The following is a 24,396-nucleotide window of genomic DNA, read 5'->3' as shown; positions in this document are numbered from 1 at the left end:
AAAAAGATTTAGTCTAAGTTGATTTAATATTGTATAATTATGAATTATTAGCTCATCCCCATTGTTCAGAGACCTCTTATTACAATGATTACATATACAAGGTTAAAGTTTCAATACTTGTATGATTTCAAATGACAGAGGTAGATGCATCATAATGTGAAAATGTGCATGTGGTTCTGTTTGGTGTATTTGACAGCCATAATGAAATTAAAATTAATTAGACCCTTGCATTGCAGAAGATGTTATTGAGCGTATAGAGGTCCAAGGAGAAGCAGATCCCACGGTGCCATCAAGAACAAGACGACTCCTTCCACAACTCCCTCCTGAAAATGTAATGCCAACAATTTTTGTTTGCCAAGAATCTTTTTCAGCTGAATCTCAAAGGAAGCATGTGGAAGAACCAGAAAAAGGAATTTCTGCAGAAAATAGCAGTTTATTATTAGTTCAGGAGGAATTGGATCCAGACAGCCTTAGTGATACAAGCAGGTCTGATGATGGTGTCCTGTCAGTAAGGAAGTCTGCCAAGGCTTCTAAAATTTATAGAAATGGATGGAAGGGAGAGGAGCCTCATAGTAGGGAATCATCTGTTCAAAGGACTTTAGTATCTTCTAGTGAAAAGAAATCAACTTGTTTTTATGTTGGAAATGATGATATGGGAAGCCTTAAACAAACAACCTCTGGATTGTCCTCTAAAGATGTAGTTAAGAACCACGAAAGCCACATTAACCTGAAAGCTAATGTACATTCAAATGTGGAGACTCCAAGTGCAGAAAGATTAGTTAATCAGTTTCACAAGAAAGAGAATGGCTCTGCAAAAGACCCTCTTTCATTTGTAAGGCAAGAAAGCTTTACCAAAGAGAAGTCCAGTAGCAACGTTTCCCCAAATAAGCTTCCACATATTTCAACTCATCCATTGCTTAAAGATTTAAGTGTTACAAAATCAAGTCATGATTACAGTCAAGAGACACGTTTAATACTCAAAGAGACAGAAACGGCGTTGGCTGCGTTAGAAGCAAAGCTGTTTACACAGTCCCACCTTGATGAATTAGAAAATACTCCTTCCTTACGTGATGACTCCTTGTCGGGAGAATCTGATGTGGATACTGCCAGCACAGTTAGTCTAGTCAGTGATAAAAATGCACCAATCCATTCTCAGCAAAACAGAATTGTCAACCTTCAGAAGGAAAAGTCCTCCTCCACATCTTCTATACAAGAGCAGTATTGTCAATCAAGTGCTCGAGAACGTCTTTCTGAGAAACGAAGAACAGTTCCTGCTGATGCTGGAACCAGGAGCATAACCAAACGGGTAGGGATGACACGTAGCACGGGAGCACGTGGCTCATTAGACTTCACAGATGAAGAAAGAAGTTCTAGTCTTCCCTATATGCCAGTCTCAGAAACTGTTTCATCTGACTATGAAAATTCTTCTTCAAGGCATATTTCACGGAGAAAACCAATTGGTCAGACTTGCAAAGAGGACTCCAGTAGATCATCAAATGCACAAAAAGTTCAGCAGGCTCTTACACGTTCTAACAGTTTATCAACTCCGAGGCCTACACGAGCCTCAAAACTGCGTCGTGCTCGTCTAGGCGAATCATCTGACAATGAATGTGCTGATGGAGAAAGATCAAATATAAGTCCAGGAACATCTTCTGCCAACTCCTCTTCTGCTAAAAGTTCTACAGAACCTAAAAAGCCATCTCGTCTAGACATTCTTGCAATGCCAAGAAAACGTGCTGGTTCATTTAATGTTCCAAGTGACTCTGAAACGTATTCTTCAGTGAGAGCGATGTTTTCAGGACGTAGCGTAGACCAAAGTTATACAAGTAGAAAACCAGCTGTGGCAGAAAGCAAACAACCTCCCAAGAAACCTGTAGCACCTACACAGAAGCAAACTCCATCAAAAGCTCGCTCAAGCAGTGTCAAGTACTCCTCTTCTTCAAGTAAGTTGTTGCTATTAATATACAGTTTGCTTTCCTTCTATTGCTTACATTGTTATTTGCCTAATAATGAACATAGCATATATTAAGGGTAACATACATTATACAGCTGTAAAGTATGGGCAATCCATTTTATTACAATGCTATTTGATTTTGAGTTATAGTGTTAATATCGTTCTGCTACTTTATATCATATTGGGGACCCATGTTAGAGTCCTTCAACGGGTTGGTTACATGCGGGTTACTGCGGAATACCTGCAAAGTGGTTGGGTTTTGGGCCGAAAGACTTAAGATTTCCAGAACATGTGGGTGGTCCCGGGTACCCTGCTTGGTTACTCCGCTTATTGGAGGCTTGATTCCCCCTCCAACCTGGTTGATCCGCTTCTAAAGTGACTACCATTACAGGCCACCAGGGACGACACAGGGTTTGGGTTGAAGGTTTGGGTACATTCATGGGATCTGGGGTGCAGTGTAATACTAGGTGCAAAAAAAATAGTATAGTAACCCATAGCGACCATTTTTCACCTTTTACTGGTCAGTTGTTTGAAAGCAAGGATTTGATTGGTGGCTATGGGTTATTGAATCTGCCTATTTATTACATTGTCTCAATAGTCTCAATAAATATATAAAAGTACAGTTTAATTGGTTATTCTGTTTTTATTGACGTTTCTTACCGCTCCCAAAATTCCACTCACTTCTATTAAGGCTTCTAAGTGCTACTGAGAGATATGACAATATGAAGCCTGAACATTTCAGATATCTTCTGTTACTACAGGCTTCTAGAATTACTTTTATTATAATTCTACTACGGCACATCTGGTGTTTTGATTGCTAAACCTTACATGTTAGTATATTTATGAATTTCCCTATTAAGGCACAGGCCTTGATCATTAGAGTGTTGAAAGATGAAGCGCCTTTGTTTAAAAAAAAAAAAATGTATATTTTTTTTTTCGTTTAAATATTGGGGTGTCAATGTAGACTAACATAAACAATTGTGTGGTGTTAATTAACATAATTATATTGTGTTAAGCTTAAAATGTTAGCTAGTTTCCTACAATGTGTATATAAATTGCTCTGATTTGAAAGAAGAATTATAACCACACTCCTTTTTCCTGAACTGATTTTTTTTTAAAATGGGGGGGGGGGCATTTTAAGTCAAAAAGTGCATTTTTTTTTTTTTAAACTAAGTTTTTCAAATGAATTGGTTTTCATTCAGATTTATTGTAGTTTATTAACATTATTTTATTCTATAGAACACTTGTTATTTTTTCTTTCTCTGTCCCTAACGAATGCAGTTCTTCTTTCACCCCTTAGACTGAGATTATATTACTATATTAAGTCTCTTCTTTCTGTTAAAAACGTTGTTTCTTTTGATGTAAATCTTGCGACCTTTAATCATAGATGAAAAAGCAGTAAATGCTACTTGACCATAAAAAAAATTCTGACAATTGCAATAATTCAGCAAAAGAAACGAAAAATCCATGAAATGAATAAAATCAACTTAAAAGGAGTATCCATAGAAAAACAAGTTCGGCTTAAAGGATAACTAAAAATAAAATGGACTTTTAGGTGTAATTACAGTGTCCGTTACTAAAATACAAATGACTAACGTGCCATGCAGTATGTGCTTTAAAGGAGTGGTCTAGCAAGCTCATTTCTTCCAAACCAGGTATTTTTAAATTGTGTCCAATGCAGTTCAGTCCTGCAGCTTGGGGATAAATAGAAATGGTTGATCCTGATGAGGTGAATCAACTGTCTATTCAAATATGCAGTCTGCATAACTAAAGGGGACTTTGCTTATATGCTAAAATATTTTTTTTATATTGAGATTAAAGCTCATTATCCGTTTTACCTGATATTTTGACATGCTAAGCTGAATACCTTCTTGTAGTGAAAGACTTAAATGGCCACTTTGAAAATAAAGCTCAATACACTTCTAAAGAGGGAAACTCCCCAGATCTGTATTAGGGTGATGGCAGACGTGGCTACTGCGGGAGATTAATTGCCCAGCGACAAATCGCCTCTTCTTCAGGCGACTAATCTCCCCCAAATGCCTTCCTGCCGGCTAGAATGTAAATAGCTGGTGGGATGGCACTCGAATCGATTCGGCTTTCCAAAGTTGCCCGAAGTCTCCTCGTGAGGCAACTTCAGAAACCGATGCGTTCCACATGCCATCCCGCCAGCAATTTACATTCTAGCCGGCGGGAAGGCATTTAGGGGAGATTAGTCGCCCGAAGAAGAGGTGATTTGTCGCTGGGCAATTAATCTCCCCCAGTAGCCTCGTCTAGCACCACTCTAAGGGCAGAGACACACACTAATATTCGGGGAGATTTAGTCTCCTGGCGATAAATCGCCTCTTCTTCTGGGCGATTAATCTCCCCGAACTGTCTTCCCGTTGGCTAGAATCTAAATCACCTGCAGGATGGCACTCGGAGTGCTTCGTTTTCCAAAGTCGCCTGAAGTTTCCTCGTGAGGCACCTTCAGGCGACTTCGGGAAACAAAGCACACCGATTGCCTTCACCCCGACGGGAGGCAGTTTGGGGAGATTAGTCGCCCAGAAGAAGAGGAGATTTGTCGCCGGGCGATTAATCTCCCCGAACTGTCTTTCCGTTGGCTAGACTCTAAATCACCTGCGGGATGGCACTCGAAGTGCTTCGTTTTCAAGACGCACAAAGTTTCCTCGTGAGCGACTTCGGGAAACTAAGAACACCGATTGCCTTCCCGCCGGCGGGAGGCAGTTTGGGGAGATAAGTCGCCCCGAAGAAGAGAAGATTTGTCGCTGGGCGACTAATCTCCCTGAATCTGAGCGCGTGTCTCTGCCCTTATAATCAAAGAGGCAGAAATGGCGTTGGTTTCATTAGAAGCAAAGCTGTTAACACAGTCCCAACCCTGATGAATCACAAAATACTTTCTTTACTTTATTTCCGGCCTTTGATAAATATACCTCTATATGTTTAGCATTATGTTTACATCTTTAATCATCTATAACAATAGTTCTAATTAAGAGTGTGCTGGGAATGATAGGAGTATAAGAAGTACTGTCTCCTGCTGCTTTTGTCTAGCCAGATAGTTTAACCCCTGGTCTACCAGGGCTATTTAATTACCATGCTGCATGATGCCAGACAACAAATAGATCATAGAGCAACCCAGGAATGTAAAAATATACATTAGATAAGTAGTTAAGAAAGCAGACTATAAACGACTCGCTTGTAGTTTATTTTCTTTAAGCCTGACTCATTTCATGGGTGCTTTTTTTTTTTAAAAAAAAAAATCTATTTTAAAATGATTCTTTGATCACATTTTCCTTTTTAAGGTATTCTGTGCTCTTTTTTTTTTTTAAAATAAATTTACATATAATACACAAAGCCATGAATATCCTGTAAATTATATCCTTATAAACAGTGAGTTCTGATGTCATCAGTTATAAACGGTGAGTTCTGATGTCATTTCTGTCACATGACTCACTGAAACTTGTGTATTATAATAAATAAAGTACCCCCTGTTGCAAAATATGAGGATATTAGAAGTTACCTCGGAGTTCCATGACCTGTATAAAAACACTCGGCCTTCGGCCTCGTGTCTTTATATGGTCATGAAACTCCTCGGTAACTTATAATATCCTTATATTTTACAAGTGGGGGTACTTTATTCACTATATATATTATACAAGTACACAGCTTAAAGGGAAATTACCGTGTAAATGTAAAATTTGATATAAGCTTCATCTCAAGGAAATTGTGGAACTTTGTAAATGTACACAGTTAAAATGGGGACTTCAACTTTCAGTTAACTTTTAGTACCGGTCAGGGTCGGACTGGGGGGCCCGGGGCCCACCGGGACTGCTGTCCAGGGGCCCCCCTCCGGCCCCCTGCACCCCTACTAAAATATGTCGGCCCAGCAACACCGGCGATTGGCGCGCATGCGCAACAGCGCCGGCGTTCGGCGCGCATGCGCAACAGCGCCGGCGTTCGGCGTGCATGCGCAACAGCGCCGGCGTTCGGCGTGCATGCGCTGCGGCGCTGCGCATCGCCGGAAAAAAACATTTTTTCCGCGATCTGAAATATCTAGAGAAGGGTTCTGGCCCGGCGGGGGCCCACGAGGGTCGGGGCCCACCGGGTTTTTTCCCGGTTTCCCGCCGGGCCAGTCCGACACTGGTACCGGTATGGGATCTGTTATCCGAAACCCGTTATCCGGAAAGCTCAGAATTATGGAATGGCTGTCTCCCATAGACTCTGTTTTATCTAAGTAATCCAACATTTAAAAAAAAAAAAACATTTCCTTTTTCTCCATAATAATAAAACTGTAGCTTGTACTTGATCCCAACTAAGATATAATTAATCCTTATTGGAAGCAAAACCAGCCTATTGGGTTTATTTAATGTTTACATGATTTTCTAGACTTAAGTTATGAAGATCCAAATTATGGAAAGATCCATTATCTGGAAAACCCCAGGTCCCAAGCATTCTGAAAAACAGGTCCTATACCTGTATATTTTAGAATGTGCTATTCGTGAACTTTTTCTTCATTATTTACTTCTTATAGTTTAAAGGGATACTGTCATGGGGAAAAACATTTTTTTCAAAATGAATCAGTTAATAGTGCTGCTCCAGCATCACTTGGGGCAGCTGGGAAATTGACAATATGTCTAGCCCCATGTCAGATTTCAAAATTAAATATAAAAAAATCTGTTTGCTCTTTTGAGAAACGGATTTCAGTGCAGAATTCTGCTGGAGCAGCACTATTAACTGATTCAATTTGAAATTTTTTTTTTCCCATGACAGTATCCCTTTAATTATTTGCCTTTCTCTTCTGCCTCTTTCAAATGGGGGTCACCGATCCTTCAGCCAAAAAACGATTGCTCTGTAAATCTAAAATTTTATTGTTATTTTTTATTGTTCATGTTCCTATTCATGTCCTCTCCTATTTATATTCCATTAAAAACCACTGCATGGTTGCTAGGGTAAATAGAATCCAAGCAACCGGATAGATCCTAATTTCAAACTAAAGAACTGCTGAACAAAACGATTACTTAAAAACCACAAATAATGCAAAATGAAGACCAATTTGACCAAAATGAAGACTATATAATACTAAAAGTTAAGGTGAACTACCTCTTTAAACATTATATACCGTATCTAAAATAATCAAGTTAATGTTCATTATCCCCCCCCCCCAATCGCAGTAGTTTCTCTATATGCAGCTTTGTGCCGGAATCCGTTGTATTGAAACAGTTAGCTGACTACATTGTCTAGGCAAATGGAGGTCACACCAATGTATTCGACCTAACTGTCGATCAATATCTGACTCCAACACCTGTATGTAGAGAGGCGCATTCGAAATAATTGCAGAAGCCGTATAGAATTCTTCAATAATTATATTTTAGGGATGCACCGAATCCAAAATTCAGCCTTTATTCAGCAGGATTAGGCCGAATTCTTCTGCCCGGCCGAACCAAATCCTAATTTGCATATGCAAATTAGGGGTGGTAGAGAAATCGTTTAACTTTTCGGTCACAAAACAAGAAAGTAAAAAACGTGTTCCCCTTCCCACCCTTAATTTGCATATGCAAATTAGGATTTGGTTCATTATTTGGCCGAATCGTTCGCGAAGGATTCGGTGGTTCGGCCCAATCCAAAATAGTGGATTCGGTGCATCCCTGTTATATTTAGAAATATTCTTATTTGCATGAGATGAAGCTTATATTAACTTTTTCATTTTTGTCATAGTTTCCATCTAATTAATTCATTAAACCACAGTATATTAAACATGCACAGAATCCCACCACTCTGTCTTGGTTACTGGGGCACAATCAAGCCTTTCATTGATCATATAACGTTCTCTTTCTCTAAAACCAATTCATTTTATAAGCTTCACGAAGGAGGCAGCAGGGATCAGATTATGTTTCTACATCTGAGGAGGAGTGTGGCTCAAATCACAGCACTCCTAAACACAAACCCTCCCGTGCTTCAACAGCCACTCAGACTTCAAGGTCAAGCAGTGTCTCTCGACATCACAAGTCCAGTCGGCAGGATGAGGACGAGGTTGAGCAGGAAGTTTATAACAACTTTATGGCCCAGTCTGTGGAAATTGCAGAAATAGCGAGGTAAGTGCGATCCACAGCATCAAATCAACAGCCGTCCGAACAATGCACTAGCGTCCACATCACGTGCTTCAGCTGTAACATATTCTATTTCTGAGTGTTTTGACTCTCTAACCCTAGCGCAGACACCGTAAAATAAAGTATGAGAGTGTAGTGTGCATCTTTTTTATGTGCAGTTTATTTATCCTTACTTAATCCTGTAGCAACATTGAGTTAAGATGGCCATAAACGTAGAGATCCGCTCGTTTGGCGATGTCGCCAAATGAGCGAATCTCTCCCGGATATGCCCACATTGAAGTGGGGGCGATATCGGGCTGATCTGATCTTGGGCCCAACGGTCGGATCATAAGGCATCCGATACGGGTGGGCGGATCGCGGGACCGCATAAACGCACAGATGCGGCCGCGATCTGACTGGATTTTTTAAAGGACAAGGAAAGTTAAACTAAAGAAGTAGGTAGAAATGTTGTACATTATGTTTTGTGCTTCTGTACAAGCCCAAGGCAACCACATCCCTTTAGCAGTAAAGATTTGTGTCTCCAAAGATGCCCCAGTAGCTCCCCATCTTCTTTTCTGCTGATTCACTGCACATGCTCTGTGCTGCTGTCACTTACTGAGCTTAGGGACCCACTCACAATATACAGTACACATAGAATAGAAATGTCACAATATAAGGCTGATAAGTAATTAATACAGATAATTACTACATGGCAGCACAGAAACCAGTGCAATTAGCATCAGAATTTAATAATCGGCAAACCTGTTGCATCAGCTTATATTACAGGGGAAGCTCATTTTCTGCTGGATAATTAGTAACGAGCCCTAAGCTTAGCTTCTCAACAGCCAATCAGAGCCCACTGAGCATGTGAGTGTCACAGACACTTTCCAAGATGGTGACCCCCTGTGACAAGTTTGAAGTCCTGGATCATTGCTGCTATTGACAAGCTGAAACTTTAGGCTGGTGCAATAAGTTCAGTATATAAAACATGGCAGTTTTGGCCATATTAATTTTTAGGGTTTAGTTCTCCTTTAACCTACCCGATCGAGAAGTCGGCCAGATATCGATTGGAAAAGCCCGTTGGATGGCCCCACACACAGGCCAATAAGCTGCCGACTCTAGTTTTATCGACCCGTGTATGGGCCTTTACTTGTGTTACTTATGGCATAAGGCTGTTGTCTTTTTTTCCATTTCTTGCATTCATATGCCATTTAAAATAGGCCACCCCAAGCATCCTCAACTTTCCTTCGATACTTTAATTTGCCATAGCTCTTATTCTGTATGTGCATTTGGTACTGAATTTGGGAGCAAGGCGCTTAATCAGCAAATTCAGAAAGTATAAGGCAGAACCACTGGATGCTTAAATGTATGTTATAGTAAACTTGCTTTACTTTAGGGGCAGATTTATCAAGGTTTATCGAAGTAATGGGGGTTTTTTTTTTTTTTTGAAATTTATAAAAAAAATCTAAGTTTTTTTTTCCGGGGGAATAGGTCTATTTTCAATCGAATTCTAAATGTACGAAGCAAAGTAATGGCGTATTCGATCAAATTCAATTCAAAGTTTCTCCAAAAGAACTTTGATTTAGACTAGGGGTCCCCCCTAGTCTAAAACAGCAATTCGGCAGGTTTTAGATGGCGAATGATCGGAGTCGAATTTTTAAAGAGACATTACATGTTTTTCAAAATCAAATTGAATTTGGACTATTCCCTAGTCGAAGTACATAAAAAATAGCTTGAAATTTGAATTTTTTTAATTAGAATTTTCACTTCGACCTTTGATAAATCTGCCCCAGAGTCAAACGGGAAAATATGCCTTAATGTAAGAATCTATCTCTGTGAGTATTATTCACCATTTATTTGTTTTTTAAATCTTGCTGTAGATGTAATGTTTAATATTGTACCACAGGCCATTTGTAGTTGGTCAGGATTGTTTCCTATTGGGAGCAAACAATGCTTCTTTTGTAGCTCCCAAGTTAGGCTCCCTAGTTTGGTATATAGCAAATATTGAGTATATAGCAAATAATGATTCCTATATAAGTCGGCTGCTAGAAGCCAATCTAAAATCTTCACGTGTCGCATATACATTTGTATGTCAAAAACATTTGTAACCCTGTTGTCTGCAACAGATTGAGTCAAACCCTAGTGAAAGATGTAGCCAGTTTGGCAAGAGAGATTCATGATGTAGCAGGAGATGGAGATTCTCAGAGCTCGTCAGGAACAGGACAGAGCACCTCAATCAGTTCTGTGCCAAACACCCCAGCCTCAACTATTTCAGCAAGGGAAGAGGTAAAGTGTCTTTGAAATATTCTAATTTTTAATCTACTACACTCTGTCTCCCTCCGGGCATCATTGTGTGTTGAAGACCACAATTTGATTAACTTTATCTTCAGACAGTTCACACTTTTTAAATGATGTACAAAGATTAAATGTATGTGCATGCGATGGTGCCCTAAGTGCGTTTGATTCATATCTAAAGTGTACACATTAAATGCATGTTAGAACTGTTCTCTGTGTTTTACAAAAATGCTAACCGAAAGCCCATGTGAAAAAAATACCTGACCAGCTATGTACCAGCTGTGTGCTCCGCTTTTTCCCTCTAAGGCAGGGGTCGCCAATTACCTGTGAGCCGCATTCACGTGTAAAAAAGAGTTTGGGAGCAACACAGGCATAAAATAAGTTCTTGGGGTACCAAATAAGGGTTGGTAGTCCCTATGTGGACTGGTAGCCTACAGGAGGCTCTGTTTGGCAATACAACTGGATTTTATGCAACCAAAACGTGCCTCCAAGCCAAGAATTCAAAATTAAGCACCAAAACCAAAAACTGGGTAAATAGATAGGCTGTGCAAAATAAAAAATGTTTCTAATATAGTTAGTTAGCCAAAAATGTAATGTATAAAGGCTGGAGTGACTGGATGTCTAACATAATAGCCAGAACACTACTTGCTTTTTATCTCTCTTGGTTCACACCGATAGGTTACCAGGCAGTAACCAATCAGTGACTTGGGGGGGGGGGGCACATGGGTCATATCTGTTGCTTTTGAATCTGAGCTGAATGCTGAGGATCAATTGCAAACTCACTGAACAGTTATGTCCCACGTGGGCCCCCCTTCGAGTCGCTGACTAACTCAGAGTTAGAGAGCTGAAAAGCAGGAAGTAGTGTTCTGGCTATTATGTTACACATCCAGTCACTCCAGTCTTTATACATTACATTTTTGTCTAAATAGCTATATTAGAAACATTTTTTATTTTGCACAGCCTGTCTATTTACCCTGTTTTTTATTTTTACACTGAACTGTTCCTTTGAATTAACATTAAACAAATATGAAGCCCAAGTCCACAATATTAATTCCTCTACGCGTTTTATGTGATGCGCCACACTTCCTCAGGAAGCTATGTACCATTCCCAAATGGTTGCCCTCAAACACAGTGCCTCCCCCCCCATGTTGAACTTCCGCTTAACTGAATCTTCATTGGTCCATCTGGACATGTGGTGCCATATACATGTGTCATGTGCAGGATGACGTCAACAAGCCAAGCCTCTCTTTCACACAAGGATCCAGGAAGTAATCTACACATCCTCTCTAGGCAAGGCAAAGGAACTCCAATCCTCCATCCTATTGCACTAAAGAGATTGTGTTTAATTACCATGGCAACCAATAAAACTAGCACAACATATCTAAAATATTAGTCTCATAATATATAATACTAATAAATAATATAATAGCCAGCACAATTATAGCATACGTTCTAAAAACACATATATTAAACATATAAAATTTGGCATAAAATGACATGCCCAACAGATCTTACCCACTAAAATGCAACTCGATCAAGACCTATGTTTCCACCATTATGTTGAAGGCTATTTGGTTTAAAAATCCAAAAGCTTTCGCTTTGTAACCTCAGTAGACAATCAAAACCCTTATGCAGTATGTGGATTGTACTTGTTCTAAACATACCGATGTAGTTCCAGTAGGCTTCTCACTGGGTTGTTTAGTATAATGCCTAGCAACTCTAGGATTCATTTTCTTCTCCTTAAAAGGAGAAGGAAAGTCTTTGTGCACTTGGGGGTACCAAATGTTAGGCACCACACAAGTGATTGTATTTACTTACCTGACACCCCAGGCCGGTGCTCCTATCAGCAGAAAACTGCACCGGCCCGGGGTTATACCACTAAGCACCACAGAGCGATCCTCTTCCGGCTTCTTCTTTCTTCAAATTTCCCAGGGCAGATACATGTGTATTTGAACTAAATAACCGACTTTTTAGTAAAAGTTTGGCTTTTCGTTCTTTCGTAAAGCATTTTCAAGATGATTTCTTTAGCTGAATTGGTTTAAATGCTACAAGATATCATAAACCTTCTGTGATGTGGTGTTTTATGTTTGTTTCCATTTCTTCTTATTTTTTTCCCTAATCTAAACTGTTTATACGTGGAAATATGTTTGTGTGTTTCCTTCACTGCATAATGACTGTAGATTGTTGGGCTGTGGTTTGTAGTCTATAGTCTGTAGAGTCTACGTGAGTCTATGTGATTCTGATTCTCCTTGTAGGTGTGGCTGACCATGCCTGCTTTGAAACACGGTACTTTGTTTATTTACACAGGCAGCTACCTCATTTAATGAAGGAACAGTTCAGTGTGAAAATAAAAACTGTGTTAATAGGCTGTGCAAAATAAAAAATGTTTCTAATATAGTTAGTTAGCCAAAAATGTAATGTATAAAGGCTGGAGTGACTGGATATGTAACATAATAGCCAGAACACTACTTCCTGCTTTTCAGCTCTCTAACTCTGAGTTAGTCAGCGACTTGAAGGGGGGCCACATGGGACACAACTGTTCAGTGAGTTTTCAATTGATCCTCAGCATTCACCTCAGATTCAAAAGCAACAGTTAGGTGCCCCCCTCAAGTCCCTGATTGGTTACTGCCTGGTAAATCAGTGTAAATCAAGAGAGCTGAAAAGCAGGAAGTAATGTTCTGGCTATTATGTTAGACATCCAGTCACTCCAGCCTTTATACATTACATTTTTGGCTAACTAACTATATTAGAAATATTTTTTATTTTGCACAGCCCATCTATTTACCCAGTTTTTATTTTTACACTGAACAATTCCTTTAAGAAACTTGTTTTATAATTGGAAGACATACATGTCCTATGCTACAATGGAAAATATATTCCATCTTTGCTAGGAGAAAGGGTTTGTCTGATATTGAGTTTACATATACCGTAGGCCTTAGAAGAAGAGCTCCATCAATTTCTAAATCACAGAGGGAGATTTTGTTGTAATCTATGGAGACTATATCTTGCCTTTTTAGAGATGTGTTTAGAGAGTGGTTATTACTCATTTGTTTAAATGCCTTTTGGTAGGCACTCATATTCCTGGTGCGGATGGTCTAGCAATGGCGGAGCCAATTAAAAAAAAAAAAAAAAACTACGGTTATCCCCAATCGCAGTGCGTGCTCTATTAGCCTACACCTTTGATTGGGGATAACATTTTGCCCATCAGGTGCCCATTAATGAAATAATATAAACATTTTTAGATGCGGACATGATCCGATGGGTTTTTGTAACCTGTCCGATCGAGATCTGGCCAGCTTTCGGCCAGATACCGATTGGAGAAGCCGGTCGGATGGACTCGTTCTGTTGGCAGCTTTTATTGGCCCGTGTATGGGGGCCTTTACCGGCATTTACCAGCTGGGTAACAGCTAGGCTGGGGGGGAGGGAGCAGGGAGGGGGTCTATGTAGGTTTGGGGGTAGGGTTTTTTTTAATTAAGGTTTTAGTTCTCCTTTAACATTATACATTAAGTAAACATTTCAAACAAATGTATATCATTTGGGTGAACATCCCCTTTAAGGAATTTTATACCCGGGGTCTCAAGAGTTCAACACTGTACAAGGGGTTTTGATGGGGTCAGAATTGTAATTTTGAAATTTTAGTTCCTGGAAGTATTTAAAAAAAAACAAAAAAAAAAAAAAACTGATACACATATGTACCTGTAAAGATCTGTAATGTGTCAGTATCACTTTAATTCTTGAATAGTACTAGATTGAGATTGTTCTCTTGAAGTTGACTTGAAGGCCCTTATCTTTGTTCAGATCTTTGCAGTTATTCACGTGATAGTCCCATAGGTAGTTGTATCTCTTGTTGTTTCAGCACAGTCTACTCACGCCATAGAATAAAATCTAATTTTTTTTATTTGTATTTAGTTCTTTAAGGTCAGTGGCTGCTGTTTGTTTAGATAAATTATATGGATACAGTTAACTTTCTTTTTATTTTTTATTTATGCTCAAATCTTCTCTGAGTGAGTTTATTTCATAAAACCACATCTTTTTGCTTTGTGTTTCCATTTGTTCATTTCTCCATCTTTTTTTTCTTTAACACAGATAATTAAACGGCCCTTACAACGAACACGCCCATCACAGGTGCATCTTTTTTTTATTTTTTCCCCTTTATAATATACTTCAAATAATTTCTGCATTAACATTCTGTATGATGGGAGAATGTGTTTTTGCATTTCAATTTTCTTTTATTGCAATTAAAACATTTATAAATAGTAAGTTTTGCTGTATATCTGGGAGGGGTGCTTTATCAATAGTATATAAGAACACCAGAGTAGAATGGAATAAGAAAAGAAATATATAAAAAATATACCGTATATACTCGAGTATAAGCCGAGTTTTTCAGCCCCCAAAATATGCTGAAAAACTCTTCCTCGGCTTATACTCGGGTCAGGCGCAAAAACGGTCGCCGGTGTCTAAGAATAGTCGCCGGCGTCTAAGAATAGTCGCCGGCGTCCAAGAATGGTCGCCAGCATCCAAAAATGAGACGCCGGCACCTCCAATGGGAGCAGCAACCCTCAATTTTTTGATTGAAACTTACCAGACGCTGCTGCATTTCTCACCCTCGGCTTATACTCGAGTCAATAAGCTTTGGAGGTAAAATTAGGTACCTCGGCTTATACTCGGGACGGCTTATACTCGAGTATATACGGTATATGAACTCCTGGTGACAGAATGTCCACAATTATTTTTAAACCTTGTGCTCTCTATACATTATACAGGTATAGAATCACTTATCCGGAAACCCATTATCCAGAAAACTTTAAATTACAGGAAGAGTCAATTTTAAGCAATAATTCTGATTTAAAAAAAAAACAAAACGATTTCCTTTCTTTCTGTAATAATAAACAGGACCTTATGCTTGAAGATAACTAAGCTGCATACCGGTAAATCCATATAGGTGGCAAAACAATCAAATGGGTTTAATGTTTAAATAATTTTTAGAAGCCTTAAGGTAGGGAGATCCAAATTACAGAAATCACCCTTATCGGGAAAACCCTGGGTCCTATAGCCTGCATAATAGATCCTATGCCTGTATATATATTGATCTTGTGAATCATTAGAAACTATTCATAGTTTAAGAGGTAATTTGACATGATACCTGGTAAGTTATGGAAGTCGTATGGGGCAGGCCATATAGGAAAGTAGTTGATACATTTATGGAAGTAGCAGCATTGTAGCTGCCTTCCTCCATAACAATGGAGTTTTAAAACAAAAGTTTCATCAGGGGGCACCAGACACCCACAATGCATTCTTCTGTCCTTTTTGAAACCTTGCTAAATGGTGAAGCACAATTCTCTCTCATGTTTCCAGGTATAAAAAGCTGCAAGTAGCAGATGTTAATTTCACCCTTCTATCCCTGGCCTCCCTGCTGCTTCTTCCACTGCTTTCTGTCTCTGCTTCTAGCCTAAAAGTACCAATTAAGTGAAATATGCCCTCGAAAGCAGAAATAATACATTAATGCTGCCATTAAGTACATTTAATAGGGTGTAAATTCATATTTCTTAAGCAACAGAGTGAGAGACATCTGTGTTAACCTCGCTACCCAAAGTTATACAAACCTGATTCTGAGCCCAAATATGCTAAAACACTGGGTTAATCTGCGCCACTTCTATACCTGTGAATTTCTGCTGAGCCGCTGATCATATGGACACTGAGCAATATTCACAATAAACACAAAATGTCTCACTAAAGAACAGCAGCGCAGTACAAGCTGCTAGATTTGAGGGGTTATATAGGATAAACTACGGAAAGTAAGCCATTTCTAAATATCTGAGATTATTTATCATTATTCTAAACGGATTAGGCCCTTGATTGGTTGCTACATATACTGCATATTTACAGATATGAACCTATTAGTTAGTCTGGCAAGGCAATGGGAATAATCTCTTACTCGTTCGATGCCCTCCATTCAAAACAGCTCTTCCCAAATTAGGGTAATATCGAATATTAGTAACTGACCTATTCAAATCTGTGAGGTGTCATAAAAACATATCGGTTTGCCAGCAACTCCTGAAATATGGTGGTGAAAACCTTCTTTCTGCCTGTTTGTGGATGATCATGGTGACTGGGCAATTAATCCAGAACTGGCCAAAGTGCCTACCGTTTACACTCTTATGAATGGCCAGGTTATCTTTTGTGACAGTTGCCCTTTAAGGTGGCCATACATGGGCCTATAAAAGGTGCCGACAGACCGAGTCGTGTATGGGGCCCTCTAATGGGCTTCCCTGATCGATATCTGGTTGATCAGACAGGACTAAAAATCCCGTCAGATCAATGTCGCATCTGTTCGTTGATAGAAGTCCCGCGATCCAACTACCCGTTACCCTCTATTATGATCCGATTGTTGGGCCCACAATCGGATCAGCCTTATATCGCCCACCTTAAGGTGGGCATATTGGGGAGAGATCCGCTCGTTTGGCGATCTCTGTGTATGGCCACCTTTAGTCAGCTTTTTTATGCACATGCAGGTTTTTTTGTAAAATACTTTGCTGTTCATACAGTTATTTCTGACTATATCATAAGATAACTAAATTAGGGAAAGGTCAAGTAAAGCAATGTTTTAAGAATAGTATCTTTCAGAAATATTTCATATACTTTTGTAGTTTAAAATGCAAAACCCTGGCAGAGACTTTTTATAGGTTTTTATCTAGTAGCTTACACTTATTTTCTGCTTCAAGTTGGTCCATCATATACCAGAAGCAAGTCTGAATTACCAGAAGATTCCACCAGGTTCAACAGGCCTTGAAGACTTCGATCAAAATATGAATGACAGCAGAGAAGATCCATCAAAGAGACGAGCTAGAAACATAGAAGAGGTATCTACTTTTTTGTATGCAGTTAATGTGGATATGGTATTGGTCTTTAATTTACTTATTTAATTGTATTGTCACCATCGTGCCATGTTGTAAGTCCTGCCATTATGCCAACCCTACCTACCCTACCCTCTCCTCCTCTCCCGCTGGTTGCTCCTTTTCTGCCTGTCATTCATTAGCTCACCTCTCCTGGTCCTCTGGTCAGTCATTTCTTCACTTCCCCCTGCTGGTCGCTAGATCACCATATTGTTCCTGTTGCTGCTATGAGTCGCGTTAAAGAAACTCTCTTCAGGTGGCAGCAGCCCAGAAGTTACCAGGGAAGGCAAAAAGCTGCTCCTTGTGATTCGAGTGCTGAATTTCTGAGTTTTAAATTCGAATTTTGGCTTTTTTTGTGTGCTATTGCTCTCTCAGCAGTAGCAATGCACCCCTTGACCCCCTATGACACAAGAAAAGTGGGAGGGAGAGATTAGCTGGGCCGCCTCGGAACCACTCTGTGCCAAATCAGTGCTGGCCCTAGGCAGCTGCCTCTGTTGCCTACTCAATGCACATGTCTACCACAAATTGGCACACAATTGTTTTGTTCTGCATATAATACATAGTGAATAAAGTACCCCATTTTGTAAAATGTAAGGATATTATAAGTCAACAAAGTGTTCCATGATCCAGGGCTGATTCTAAGGCAGGAGCTGATGGCATCATGTTCTATTTCAGGTGATTTTTGACAATCTTATGCTGAATCCTGTGTCTCAGTTATCACACACAATATGCTCAGACACTGAGGTACTTACAGAAAAAATGAAGTAAGTATTGTTTCATTTGTTGTTTCTAACATTGTTGAATTTGAATCTCTTGCAATGTTACGGTTATGTGTTTTTATTAATATTTATAATTTTGCATTTGTACCACTAGATGGCATAACAAACATGCAGCATGTGTTAGGGATCACAGACTGTTTTCTTAGAAGATTTGATATTTAGGGGGGCACATTTACTAAGCTCGAGTGAAGGAATAGAATAAAAAATACTTTGAATTTCGCTACTTCGACCATCGAATTGGCTACTTCGACCTTCGACTACGACTTTGACTTCGAATCGAACGATTCAAACTAAAAATCGTTCCACTATTCGACCATTCGATAGTCGAAGTACTGTCTCTTTAAAAAAAACTTTGACCGAATGAAAATCGTTCGATCGATGGATTAAAATCCTTCAAATCGTTTGATTAGAAGGATTTAATCGTTCGATCGAACAATTTTTCCTTCGATCGTACGAACAAAGGAAATGCGTTAAATCCTTCGACTTCGAAATTCGAAGTCGAAGGATTTTACTTCGACGGTCGAATATCGAGGGTTAATTAAATGTAAATATGCCCCAAAGTCTCTCTCTCCGAATTACAGAAAGGCCATCTCTCCATAGACTCCATTTTATTCAAATAATCCAAATGTTTTCCTTTTTCTCTAATAATAAAACAGTACCTTGTACTTGATCCCAACTAAGATATAATTAATCCTTATTGGAAGCAAAACCAGCCTATTGGGTTTATTTAATGTTTACATGATTTTCTAGTAGCCTTAATGTATGAAGATTCAAATAATGGAAAGATCCTTTATCCGGAAAACCCCAAGGTCCCGAGCATTCTGGATAACAGGTCCCACACCTGTTATAATAACTAACAGACAGTCTTCCTCTGCTGTGGTTTTCTGAGCTATTTAATGTATAAAATAGTATTACGTTTGCTAGTAAACCCTTTGCAACTGATTTGCATGTGTCATTTAATGGTCATCTATTGGAAAACAAATTTGGTTGGTTGTTTAATTGCTTGTTTGCTGTTGGTCAATAGATTTAGACAAACTTATTATTACTACTAGTACTAGTAAGTCTGCATTTCTGGCATAAAACCTAATTGTATCCACTAGTGCTATGCTATTGTGTGTGGCAGTTGTAGATTGTCTTGTATATCTGGTATGTGCCAAAATGATTACGGATGCACCGAATATACTAATTTCGGATTCGGCCGAACCCCCCAATTCTTCGCGAAAGATTTGGCTGCATACCGAACCAAATCCGAATTTGCATTTGCAAATTAGGGATGGGAAGGGGGAAACTTTTTTTACTTCCTTGTTTTGTGACAAAAAGTCACACGATTTCCCTCCCACCCCTAATTTGAATATGCAAATTCGGATTCGGTTTGGCCGGCAGAAGTATTCTGTCAAATGTGGCCCGGGGTTATACCAGTGAGCACCATGGAACGATCCTCTTCCGGCTTCTTCTTTCTTCAAATTTCCCGGGTAGACGCATGCGCAGTAGAACAAAATATAGCCCGCTTTTTAGATAAAGTTCAACTTTGCAATCTAATGCGCAACCGCAAGAAGTAAGTAGAAGCCAGAAGAGGATCGCTCCGTGATGCTCCCTGGAATAACCCGGAGCCGGTTCAGTTTTCTGCAGATAGGAGCACCGGCCTGGGGTTTCAGGTAAGTAAATACAATCACTTGGGGGTGCCTAACATTTGGTGTGAAACAACTTTCCTACTCCTTTAAGGGAAGGATGAGACAGGTTGAAAGGGGGCTTTGAAAAAGCAAGTAAAACATTTAAAAAAAAACAAAAAAACCCTAAAATGTGAATAAATATTGTTTGAGGGTAACACCACACAAATTACTTTCCAGCAGGAATACACTCAATACCACTCAAAGCACCCATACATACTGCCAGTTACTTCTATGGCATTTGCTTGTCATGGTGAACATGGGGCTTATTTTGTCCCAAAAATGCCTTGGCATACCAAGCGAAAGTCTTGCAATTGCATTACATTGGCAGCTTGAGTGGGCAGCATTGGACAATACTAAGCATTTCTTGCGCACATACAGATGCTGGGTGTGACATTTTCCTTTAAAAACACATTTCTATAATTAAAATCCTTTGTTTCAGAGTTTTATTTCAGAATACAGAGAAGAACTGGGAAGAAATTGAAGCAAAGATTAACTCTGAAAATGAAGTGCCAATTCTTAAAACATCTAATAAGGTAAATATCTGATTCGGTTAATAAGGTAAATATCTGATTCGGTTTATCCCACAAATCCTCGGATCCCTGTTTGTCATATATCCACTCTTGCTTCAGAGCTATCCAGTTTGGTGATTCTATATATTTAACTACACTTCTATCACAGAAGCCCTTTCATGCTGATGAGGAAACTCCCTCTCTAACCTCATGTCCGTGACATGATGCTCTTTTTTTATTTTTTCATATGGATGACAAATGACAGCATGTGGCAACTAGGGCATCAAAAAGCCAGTAATTGTTTTTTGTGGCACTTGTTCCAAAAACACTGGCACTCTTACGTTTTATTTCCATTCTTACTGATTGGTTGGGAGTCACAAACCAACTACCACTTGTCTTCTCATTGTAGTAAGTGCAAGGTGCAGTCATCAACTTATTTATATGTTTTTATTACATTCCTCCAATCTAACATTTTAGAAATCTTTGTAGGTTGTTCACTGGATGACTTTATTCATTTTTGTTTTTTTTTTAAAGGAAATTAGCTCTATCCTAAAGGAGTTGAGAAGGGTTCAGAAACAATTGGAAGGTTGGTGTTGCTATTTGTTTTGATCTTTTCACTGTAGACGTGGTTAGTCTGTAACATTGTATAAGCAAAAGAGAACGCAGAAACAATTACAGTGCAGCAGTAATATAAGGCAGTTATATCTCTAAAGGCCCCCATATTCGGGCCAATAAAAGCTGCCGATCCATTTGATCCATTAGGCCCACGATCGTATCAGCCTGATATCGCCCACTTCGATGTGGGCATTTCGGAGAGAGATCCATTCATTTATTGACATCGCCAAACAAGCAGATCTCTATGTCTATGGCCACCTTAACTGCCCCTGCTTTCTCTCCTTGAGTTAAATAGGAACTCTTGACTTAAAGAAACACTTGAGCTGAGTACCTTCAGTACTGGTGCTCTCCGGGGAGCCCCCGCCGGCCTAAACTCACTTCCCACAGGTCCTTCTTGACCATCCCCCTATCTGATTGCATTAAAAGACGCAAGTAAACACTGTTCCTGCAAGTACCATCTGACTTTCTTATTTGGAAGGAGAGCCCTGATAGATTTTATATAGGACAATACTATCCCATAAATACTATGTAATGTTATATCGATCAGGCTGAGTTGCACCAAATGGCACCTGTACCACCAAGTCGCAGCAATACATTTGATGTGTTTGGTCAAGGACCACTAGCTGGGGTAGCCAAAAGAGCTTCCCTTTCACGAGACCTAAGCATTTGAGTATATAGCTGTGATTACAGAAGATTTAGTAACTTAATTACAAATATGAGGTTATAGTTATGAAGCGGAGCAACCATCACTGCCCAACTGGGTGGAGATATGCTCATAGAGACTTCAGCTGGAAAAACATTGTGTTGCCTTTTACTTTTAGATTCTATTTAAAGATGATGTTCACCCTTTTAAAAATCTAAATATAGATTTGCCAATTTAAATATTTACATAAAGTTTTTATTAACAAAAAATGATTCAAATTCAAACTATCCACCTGGAAAGGAAGCAATGAAAAACTCTTTAGCTCCTCTCTCTCTGGTGTGCTGACAAATAGAACGTAGGAGGCGCAGACCACAATCTGCTACTTCAGCTTGCCCTTTATGATATGCACTATCCATTGATTCGATTGGCTGGTGCAATTTAGCCAATAGGTTGAGGCGTATGCGAAGGAACGAGCCTGTGCAGTTCAAATCGATGTCTTTACTATCCCTGTTCATCTTGTCACATCATTCCTCCATGGCTGGGATCTAGGTTGGCGACCCCCTGGCGTTGCCAGATAGTGGAGAAATTAAGATTTATGTACGCTTCCTTTTCAGGTGGGCATATTGAAAACAAAGCATTTTTTTAATAAAAGCAAATTGTAAATCTTATTTAAAGGAGAAAGAAAGTCATCTTGCACTTGGGGGTGCCAAATGTTGGGCAACCCCCAAGTGATTGTATTGACCTGAAACCCCGGGCTGGTGCTCCTATCAGCAGAAAACTGCACCGACCCGGGGTTATACCAGTGAGCACCATGGAGCGATCCTCTTCTGTCTTTTTCTTTCTTCAAATTTCCCGGAGCTGACACATGTGCAGTAGAATGAAATAGCGACTTTTTAGTTAAAGTTCGGCTTTTCATCTACTACGAAAGTGCAGCCGCGCGAAGAAAGAAGAAGCCGGAAGAGGATCGCTCCATGGTGCTCACTGGTATAACCCTGGGCCGGTGCAGTTTTCTGCTGATAGGAGCACCAGCCTGGGGTTTCAGGTAAGTAAATACAATCACTTGGGGGTGCCTAACATTTTGCACCCCCAAGTGCAAAATGACTTTCTTTCTCCTTTAAATAAGATTTACAATTTGCTTTTATTAAAAAAACGCTTTGTTTTCAATATGCCCACCTGAAAAGGAAGCGTTCATAAATCTTAATTTTTCCAGTATCTGGCAAAGCCAGGGGGTCGCCAACCTAGCTCCCAGCCATGGAGGAATGATGTCACAAGATGACGTCTCCTTTAAATGGCCAAAGCTATTTAATTCTATGAATTTTACAACGGTGATTGGCTGCTATAAAAGTGAGAGAATCCCTCTTTGTAAATAGTTCAACTTTTTAATTGTTTTTGAACATAAAATGCTTTATTTTATAGTATTTTACTTGCCAACATGCTTTTCTAGCTTACAGTTAAAATGTTTTTTTTCCCCGTTGTCTTGCCAGTTATAAATGCGATCATCGACCGCTCCGGAAATCCAGAAGATACGCCAAGTAATAAAAAGACATCTTCCACTCTCCTGACTTCGAATGCTTTACCCAGGACTACTAACAACTCAGCCGCCAGAACACAGACTCCTGGCCATCTGAGAAATTACATCCATAAATCCAGCTCCAGCTCCTCCAGATCCCCAGGATCCAGCTTCAGTAGAGATGACGAAGAAACGTATATTGTTTGATGGTTCTTTTTTTGCTTCACTTTGTATGTAACACAGCTTTGGTATAGTATTTGAGTGCTTGTGGGCAAAAAAAAGCAGCATCTGCAGATTTCTTGCATTGCACATAATCTATGCTGTGCGACTGAATGTTTGTCAATGAACACTAGCACTGTGGACCAGCACATGTTCAGCATAGAGGTAAATTTACTTGAACTTTCTTTTTTTTTTTTTTGTTGTTCTTTTAAAGCACAGAAATTTTATTATTTTCTCATGTGCCATAATGTTATACCTGAAGTGCTGGAAATATCTGATGTTTCTGTGTCTGTCGCTGATGTTATGTATCTCGTGTAGCTTAATTGCACTGATCTATCGTTTTTCTTTTTAATTTAAGACAATTGTCGGGTGTGTGAAAGAGCTACTAACTAAGCATCGTGATCTGTTTCTTGCCAAAACATTTTTCTGTACAATTATAAAGGCGTTCAGCCACGTGTCGCTGTTGTATATAAGTAAATCGAGACATTCATAGTGACTGTACATTAGAAGCATTTTATGTTCTGTTTATTGAAAGAGAAATTTATTTATTGCTGTTTCCACTGACATGTTGGTCGTTTGTGTATTAATTTCAGTGTTTTTGTCTGCTCCAAATTGGTCGTCGTCAAATTTCAGAACAATAAATGTGTTCTGATGGGGAAAAACCTTCATTGGCTCACACTGCCAGTGTATGTATGTGGTTTATTCTTTAAGCACATGCTCCATTAACACACACAGAACACTGAAAATGGCCAAGCTGCTGGTTAACAAACATATAATTGGGTCAATATTGGTCCTCAAAATGTAGGACCGTTGCACTAGGGGCTTACAATTTCTACCCATTTCAAAGACATTTATTACTAAAGGATGGTTTATTTTGTCTTGCTCAGGCTTCCGTAGAGTTACGCACTCTTGTGCTAGCCATTTGGGTGGTATGTGCCGTCCTACTGGTTATTAAGGAGATCTAAATAATGTAATAAGTGTTCATACTAATGAGTAATATTTTAGCTTTTTAAATCGTTGTTCACTAATCTCTTCAAGACTTGGTTCTTGATTAAGAATGCCGGAACCTGTTAAGTGAGGAATGTTTGATGCTTTCCAAAGTATGTGCTTTGCCGAACCAAAATTATAAAACAGGTACTTGAGATAACCGACCATGCCACCTCAGTTACACCACAGACAAATGATGGTTATTCTTTTGCTCTTCTTGGAAAGTACCAAGTTAAAGG

General features: G+C 39.3%; 1 protein-coding gene across 1 annotated transcript in view; it reads left to right on the top strand.

Annotated features, from left to right (window-relative positions):
- cep170b.S (centrosomal protein 170B S homeolog) overlaps positions 1–23,859 on the top strand; it is a gene marked incomplete at its 5' end in the record, with an annotated part of 62,658 nt that extends 38,799 nt beyond the window's left edge. The window contains 9 exon segments of the mRNA NM_001096179.1: positions 237–1,943; positions 7,914–8,043; positions 10,164–10,323; positions 14,419–14,457; positions 17,055–17,192; positions 17,901–17,989; positions 20,114–20,207; positions 20,718–20,769; positions 22,926–23,859. Of these exon segments, the coding sequence (NP_001089648.1) occupies positions 237–1,943; positions 7,914–8,043; positions 10,164–10,323; positions 14,419–14,457; positions 17,055–17,192; positions 17,901–17,989; positions 20,114–20,207; positions 20,718–20,769; positions 22,926–23,158 (2,642 nt within the window). The 3' untranslated portion in view covers positions 23,159–23,859.
- Between the last annotated feature and the right edge of the window lie 537 nt (positions 23,860–24,396).

Source organism: Xenopus laevis, chromosome 8S (genome assembly GCF_017654675.1).
Source record: "Xenopus laevis strain J_2021 chromosome 8S, Xenopus_laevis_v10.1, whole genome shotgun sequence".
NCBI classification, from domain to species: Eukaryota; Metazoa; Chordata; class Amphibia; order Anura; family Pipidae; genus Xenopus; species Xenopus laevis.
This window is presented reverse-complemented; position numbering and strand designations above follow the sequence as displayed.